The following is a 7,781-nucleotide window of genomic DNA, read 5'->3' on the forward strand; positions in this document are numbered from 1 at the left end:
GTGCATTATTTAATTTAGTCCTTCTTGTTGTGCTATTAGATCAAATAGGACCAGTTACTAGGATTGAGTCTTCAATAGACAACTGTTCTACTATTAATGTTTCTTGGAGTGCTCCTAAAATAGATCGTGATGATTTAGCAATAACACATTATGTGCTGAAAATACATGATGATATCACTGGCCAATTATTAACAAATGTATCAGTATATAATACCAGTTATCAGTTTGTGGATAAAAAATTATTTATTCATCGTTATACATATGTTATAACTGGAGTTAATGAATTAGGAGAAGGAATATCTAATAATAATACATTCTCATATCAAAGAGGTACTACTGGTTTTTATATTGAACAATCACCAATTGAAATTTTATAGTCCCTCAATCAGTTAAGAATACTACTGTGGCTTTTAGCAACTACACTCAAAACACTGTTATTCTCCATTTCAATATACCAGTAAGAGATGCATAAATTTTTTGTTTGACATAATGTTACAGATTATAGTTGAGTGTACTGGTGAAGCTCCTGAGAACGCTACTGTTACTATACAGTGTAATGGAACTGTTATATTTCATAACATATATCTTATAGTGAATTATCAAAATAATGTAACAGGATTAGTACCAATGCCACATTATAAATCTAGCTGCTCAGTTATAATTGTATTTAGTAATGCTATTGGTAGAAGTGAACCATTTTTATTAACATTTGGTAAGTCTAGATCTATCATGCAGCATAATGTAATGTAATGTATTATTTATAGAAACTACTACTAATGTTACTATCAGTGATACACAATCATCTTCAAAAGTATCTATGCCAGGTTACAATTAACATTCTAACTAAACAATTTATTAATTTTATTACACAGTTCTTGCTGGAGCTATTATTGGTGGCATTTTTGCTATTCTAGTACTAATAATTTTTACATGTATTTTGGTATTCTTATGTTATTGTATAAAGAAAAGAAAATTACCCAAAGATGAAGTAAGTCTAGTAAGTTATAACTATTACATATTCACTATCATCGTGACCTTATGGATTTGATTGTTTAGTCTCCAAAAGCATATAACCCAATCACCACTGAAATTGGACCTCTTGATGCATCTGAAATTGAGCCTCATCATGTGTCTGAAACTGGACTTCATGATGCATATGAAACTGGACCTCATGATGTGTCTGAAATTGGACCTCATGATGCATCTAAAACTGGACCTCATAATATGTCTAAAACTGGACCTCATGATGCATCTAAAACTGGACCTCATGATGCATCTGAAACTAGACCTCATGATGCATCTGAAACTGGACCTCATGATGCGTCTAAAATTGGACCTCATGATGCGTCTGAAACTGGACCTCATGATGCGTCTAAAATTGGACCTCATGATGCATCTGAAATTGAACCTCATGATGCATCTGAAATTGGACCTCATGATGTGTCTGAAAGTGATCAGGTAAATTTTATGCATAACATTTAAAGTGCACCTGTCCAGTGAGTTTTATCTATAATTTAATTTGCTTACATTTTAAAAATATGACCTGTATCAACCATAAAATGAATATTAAATAGTTACAGATCCAATTAAAATATTTTGTATATTTTAATTTCCTTATCATTGGCCACCATATTTTCAGCCTTTTCTACTACCCTGTTTCTATAGAGCTGTTATATTGTCTCTTCAAGTATGAGATAAGTTGTTTTTTTTGTTTTAGAGTGATGATGATCATGATGATAACTCTACTGATCAACCAGTATGTTCTATAACAATGTGCACAAAATAATTTTGCTGTTATTTTTGTAGCTTCTCATGAAATCCAGGATGGAATCAAAATCATTTGAACTAGCAGTAAGTTAAGCAGCAACTTGAATAGTCTCGCCCCGTCCCCTTTGCTACTTGCGGGTAAGCGAAGGGTCAGGGAGAGACTACAACTTGAGTATCATAAAATGATTTAGTGTGCATGTAAGATTCTACAATAAAAGAAGTAAGTATTAGGATTTATGTACACTCAGGAATTTCTATAGATATATATAGATCTACCCATACCTTGCCACATATGATAGTCTGGGATGGGGCCAGGCTAATTTCAAACACAGTTAGTTAAGTTAGATTTTTTACACTTAATTTTTGCAAATCATGGGGTGCAAGCTAGTTGCCATAGGGGTAGGAATGAGTTGAAAGTTAAAGGGACTTGATTAATGCATTAATAATATGACCCATTGAATATGTTAAAGTTGAGGTGCTTAAAGTCTGGTTTTCATATAGCTCTAAAAGGCTAAAACACTGCAACTTAATTGCAATATATAATCAAGCCTATGCAGGTTGTACACATGCTAACCAAAATTTTAGCCCCTCCTACCCCTATTCCTATCTCTATGAGAGCTGAGATGAAAGCTTTAATTTCTTCGAATTATATATGATTTGTTGCTTTAGGATGATGCTGATGACAATTCTGCTGATCAATTGGTAAAAAGTATACACAAAAATAATTATTATATATCAGTTTTATTCATTTGTAGTCTACTAAGAAATCAAGCACAATACCATGCGTAAGTTTTAAAGCAGCTATGTTGTTTTAATGTAAGATTCTGCAGTAAAACAAATAACTATTATAATATTCTAGGATAGGACAAGCTAAATTTACAAAAAGTTATTGTCTAATTTGTTTGTTTTAAACTTGCAATAGCAAGCGTTAAGCATTGTTAGAAGCTAAATTCATATCAGTTACTTTTGTGATTGCAAGCAATTAGTGCAGGAGCTATGGATTAGATTCATTTGTAAAATTTTACCCTGAAAAATATTAATCAGTGGTCTATTCTGACTCAGTAAGTGATCAGAATTTTGGGAATTTTTGCCCAATACACATACATGTATTTAACTTTTTTATTGTTGTTAAGCAAAGCTTTAAATTAGTGTTTTTGCAATGTTAATCTATTGGTTTTAAATTGTTTTAAAAGACTAAAGGCTTTAATCTGGTATGTTTTGTACAATACACTGTATACATAATGTTGGTTTAATTAATGTATTTTTTAATTATTTTACAGAACTCAAAGACCTCCTTCGGTATGTTTTGCATAGTATACATGTATTTTCACTATTTTTATAGAGGGGAAAACTAGATATAGTTCTATGAAAGTTCAATCGGTATGTTTACAAAATTATTGTCTTAATCTACTTTTTATTGTTTTAAAATACTGGAAACCTTTTAAAATTGTTAATAGTATACACGTACCAGTATAGTATCATTTTCATTGTTTTAGAAACCTAAATTTGCTAAAAGCCTTGAATTAGTATGTTTTAAAAATATACAGACATCAATGTGCTTTTTATTTATTGTTTTAGATTTTAGAGCCGGAACAAGAAGATTCAATTTAGAGAGTATTTTTTGGCTCAGGCACTATTCTTATAATGTACAATGTACATGTATGTAGAGTAGTGTTGTTTTAGTAAGATTATCTATTGTATTTGTTTTAGTTTTAGTTGTATAGTTTTTTGTTCCTTTTTTTGTTTTTATTATAGTGAATATGCAATTAAAAATAATTTATAGGCACATACACATTCATAATTTTGTTAATTTTTATCCTAAATCCTGATTAAAATTGCTACTATGCATTGCAATGTTGTAAAACGTCTTTAGTTGATTTGTTACTATAAAGCACAGTTCACCAAACCCTCTGACAATGGCTTCGGAATGAGTAAGTTCAAATTTTTAGTTTATATTTTCTTTAGCTGCTCTTCCTCTCCTGTTCAGGTGATTACACTCCATTGCATCAAAATTTTGTCAAAAATGAATTCTCCATTCTTAATTTTTTTCTAATACATACACATATTCTTATGTAGTGTAAAAAGGTTGAGCAAATTCCAACTGAAACTGGTTTTGTAATGAATTTTTAAAGTTGCTCAAAAATTGGGTCAAAGTCCCTGTACTGTAGTAGTACAGCGTCTTTGGCCAGATTTTGTCAAAAATGACAAGGTAAAAATTTTGATTTTGTAATTTTGCTGATATGTATACGTGTTGCTATGTTGTATAGAAAGTTTGAGTGGATTTTAATCACATTTACCTTTTAAAAAATTTTTAAAGGTGCTCAAAAAATGTACCAAAGTCCATATACTATAGTACAAGGTCTTCAGCAAAAAATTTTAAAATGACTAGCTGAGATTTTCCATTTTTACAACTTTTTCTGATATTTATGAACTTGTTTTGTAGAAAGTTTGAGTGGATTCCGATGAAGATTAATTTTCTATGAATTGTTAAAGAGGCATGTACTATTGCAGTGCTCTCAGCTCATGAAGCATCCTGTTTAGTTCACTTATCATTTTTGTGGTAAACCCTGATGGCAAGCAATTTCTTGTCTTTGGTACTTGAAACACAGTATTGCTGCTTGTGTAATTGAATTTTCTTTTAATTTTAGTTCTTGCTTTATTGTCTGGTACATATGACCCCTGGGTCTTTTTAAAGGTTAGTATTAGCATAATAACAGTGAATGTAATTATTTCTAATAGTATGCAATGGTAAGCTTTAATACATAAAAAGTTTTTGTATTTTTAATGTTTTGCAATTTTCTGACCGGATTATTTGGAATGATGGTAAAGGAAACTATTTTTAGACTATTGTCTCACCATTTTATTGTACAGAATCTTTTGTACCAGTTGTCTATCATTTCAGCAAAGGAAACAACTTATTTTGATTCTAAAGGATTGGCAGCTTTTGATCAAAAAGACACTAGATCTACTTTAGTTTGCTAGTAGCCTAGTACAATGTATATAAGCCTCATTGAACTTTAATAATTCATACATTATTATTATAGAGACAGACAAAAATTGTCAGTTGTGACTCAACCTAGAAATATAAAGACTTTCTTTTATAACAGCAGTCACAGGGAACAGGACTTCGGTTCAATTATTTTATTATTATTATTTCAACATCAACAAGTAATGTTATAAAGAAATAAAATAAAATAAAACCAAAGGAAAATATTGAAAATTTAAGCATTTTTACTGACTGTGATTTCAAGACATGTTATAAAAAGTTAAACTTGTAAACTCGGCAAAAAATTGTCTGATGTAATAATATTATTATTAATTACAAGTAGTTCTAGCATAAACAGAATCCTACAAAGTATCACACCATTACCGTTAACTATGTCATTATCCACATACCAGCTAATAGAATCAAAGCAAGAGTAATTATAGATGCTTGCAAACTTTTAGCCGAAGATGGTAGGCATTTAGGCAATGAATTGCTTGCCTCATTATACATTCCCTTTGCTGTTAGTATACTAGTTGCTGCATCCATTCCACTGCAGTAGGCACCATGGATTGCACCACCATGTTCAATACTGTTAGCTTCACCACTGAAGTACAGCCTTCCTTCTGGCATTGCAAGATTCCGTTTATCATCAATTGTTAGAGTAGTAGGATTATTAGAATACATACCAAGAAAAAACTCATCAGTATTCCAGGCATAATATTCAATATCATCATTAGTAATTTCAGGAATGTTATCATTGTTATACCATTCGCGTAATACAGCAACAACCTCTTGCCTCACCTCATCCTTGCTAAGGCGTGATATCCTCAATGCTTCATCACCAGTGACACTCATGAGTATAATAGGAGGTGACCCAGGGAGTGATGCTCCAATTGGTTGTAGAACTGGATAATACCCACGCCTTGTTGAATTAGTATGAAAAGTGTAGTGATAATTGGTATCCCAAAAAACACTTGGAAATCTAACAAATATCTTCAAATAGAGGCCCATTCTTGAATTAGTAATAGCTCTCATTTTTGCACTGCTAAGGCTACCATTGAATTTATTGTTTGCAATCCAATTCTGCAGTACACCAATAGAAAATGTAACGATACCATAATCTCCACACATTCTGCCTTGCCCCATAACCTCAGCACATACACACTCATCATTCCAGTCAATACTAGTCACGACAGTATTTGTTAATATTTTATTCTGATGATCAAAATTAGCTATGCACTGTAGCACTGAAGCAAAACCTCGTTGATCTGTCACTATGAAGCACTGGTCGCCAAAATTGATATTATCATTTTCGGCAGTTAAAGACACTACAGATTCTTCCGGAGTTGCAGCATAAGCAAAATCAAACTCACTCCATTCAACCAATTGCTTCAAGGGGGAATCTGGACGCCAGTCGTTCATGTTCAGTCCTTGCCTGACAGTGTTAGTTCCAGTAGTTGCGACTGCTTCCTCATACTTTGTCATATATTCCGTCACAATGTTATCAACATTGACAGTTTCAAATTGTTGTCTATTATTCAAATCCATGTAGGTAGCACTCGATGTAAAACTTCCCTGAAATTCATCGCCCTGTACATAGCAGCCTGAATGGCGAGCCAGTGTCCATATTGGATTGTCGTTATTGCTTCTGCTCCCAGTATTAGCGGGTGCTTCGTGGATCCAGTTTGCACCCACCTCGATCTGAACCCCTTTAAAAGTAATGTTTCTTATTCTACCCCCAATTTTGTCATACGCCTCTAGTACTTTGAAACTGTTCAAGTTTTGATCACTGAGCACCCTAGCTGCCGTCACTCCAGCCGTACCAGCACCAAAAATAAGAACTTCGGCGTCTTTTTGAGATGGGCACGTCAAAGAGGAGGCGGTTTTGATAACGAGACAAGTTAGAAAGGACACTACAAGAAGACGATCCATTACCATGACTAATCAGTAATCAACTAACCTATTGAGGAAGGAAGAAATTTCAGGGCAGCAACCAAGGCAACCAGTCCCCGCCCAGTAGGTGTGTTCATAGCAAAATGGCGACTTTGTGAGGCTATGGTGGGACAAAGTTTGGAGTGCTTTTAGCAGCAAGAAAAACCAAGATAATATGCAAAGACTTCATTAAAGGTAGAGAGAATTTTAATAAGTTTTATAACTACTTAAAAGTCGTGAAATTAATCCTAGAATTTTTTTAATTAAATTTAATTAACCCTACCTTGAAATTAGTGAAGCTTAAATTTGTCACTCAATTTTTTAAGAGCGAACCTTTTGAATGTAAAAATAAAAGTTTATACAGTTTTTGCTACCTACAGAGGAGGCTGAGGTGCTTTTATTGTATTTCTTGAATATTCTTTTCTTTATTACCATGTAGCTGGAAATTAATTTTTGTGAAGGACTTAACTTTCGCCAATTTAGTGGTTTTGTTGTGATTCACAAAATTAAAATCTGAAAAAAAATTATATTTTTAAAAGTCATTATATTATTTTTTTTAATAACAACAAGAAAAATAACACAATCGCTAATAGAGAACATAAATACAGAAATAAAATACTTAATAAAGTTATAAATTATAATGAACACACAGTTTTATACAGGAGAGAAAGGAAGAGTTATTATTATTATTATCATCATCATTATTATTATTGTAACTGGAAAAAGTGATTTGTGAGTGGATCCACAAAGTTTAATCCCTCAAAAGTTTCTGGCCATACTTATCATGCTCAATGAGACTAGGGCATTTCCAGCAGTTGCGTAATTTTATCAGATTCGTCATTAATTTTTTATTTTATATGATAAATTTATAGTTTAGAATAAGTGCAACTTTAGCAACATACAAAGATATGAGTCATACTTTTAAAGCTATTTTCTAAAAAAATTGACCACCTCCAATTACTGCCAGAAATGATTCACCCAGAGCCACCCTATACACACAGCAATTATAGTTCACGTAGTCTATAGTCGTTGAAAATTGATAAAAAAACAAACCTGCTCATACAGTATAGCGGGAAATTTTGGAGGGAATTAAATT

The 7,781-nt window shown here is 32.3% G+C and overlaps 2 protein-coding genes and 2 long non-coding RNA genes across 4 annotated transcripts in view; 3 read left to right on the forward strand and 1 right to left on the reverse strand.

Annotated features, from left to right (window-relative positions):
* The window catches only part of LOC109588538 (ring-infected erythrocyte surface antigen-like), a 4,234-nt gene extending 823 nt beyond the window's left edge, over positions 1-3,411 (forward strand). The window contains exons 4-8 of the mRNA XM_020004688.1: positions 1,807-1,851; positions 2,437-2,469; positions 2,523-2,552; positions 3,048-3,147; positions 3,346-3,411. Of these exons, the coding sequence (XP_019860247.1) occupies positions 1,807-1,851; positions 2,437-2,469; positions 2,523-2,552; positions 3,048-3,122 (183 nt within the window). The 3' untranslated portion in view covers positions 3,123-3,147; positions 3,346-3,411. The remainder of the gene's footprint in view (positions 1-1,806; positions 1,852-2,436; positions 2,470-2,522; positions 2,553-3,047; positions 3,148-3,345) is intronic.
* Positions 310-974, forward strand: LOC109588539 (uncharacterized). The gene is made up of 5 exons (XR_002188230.1): positions 310-330; positions 378-457; positions 499-712; positions 765-824; positions 873-974. It is a non-coding gene; the product is annotated as an uncharacterized LOC109588539 (long non-coding RNA).
* A 1,099-nt stretch (positions 3,412-4,510) lies between the features above and the next one.
* Positions 4,511-4,692, forward strand: LOC109588541 (uncharacterized). Its single transcript, XR_002188232.1, has 2 exons — positions 4,511-4,590; positions 4,639-4,692. It is a non-coding gene; the product is annotated as an uncharacterized LOC109588541 (long non-coding RNA).
* Positions 4,693-4,983: 291 nt separating this feature from the next.
* On the reverse strand, positions 4,984-6,873 carry LOC100636554 (polyamine oxidase-like). The gene has a single exon (XM_020004689.1). It carries the CDS (start codon positions 6,689-6,691, stop codon positions 5,144-5,146), a length of 1,548 nt encoding a protein of 515 aa, XP_019860248.1. The 5' UTR covers positions 6,692-6,873; the 3' UTR covers positions 4,984-5,143.
* Positions 6,874-7,781: the final 908 nt, after the last annotated feature.

This window comes from Amphimedon queenslandica, unplaced genomic scaffold, assembly GCF_000090795.2.
Source record: "Amphimedon queenslandica unplaced genomic scaffold, v1.1 AMPQUscaffold_12032, whole genome shotgun sequence".
Classification (NCBI taxonomy): Eukaryota; Metazoa; Porifera; class Demospongiae; order Haplosclerida; family Niphatidae; genus Amphimedon; species Amphimedon queenslandica.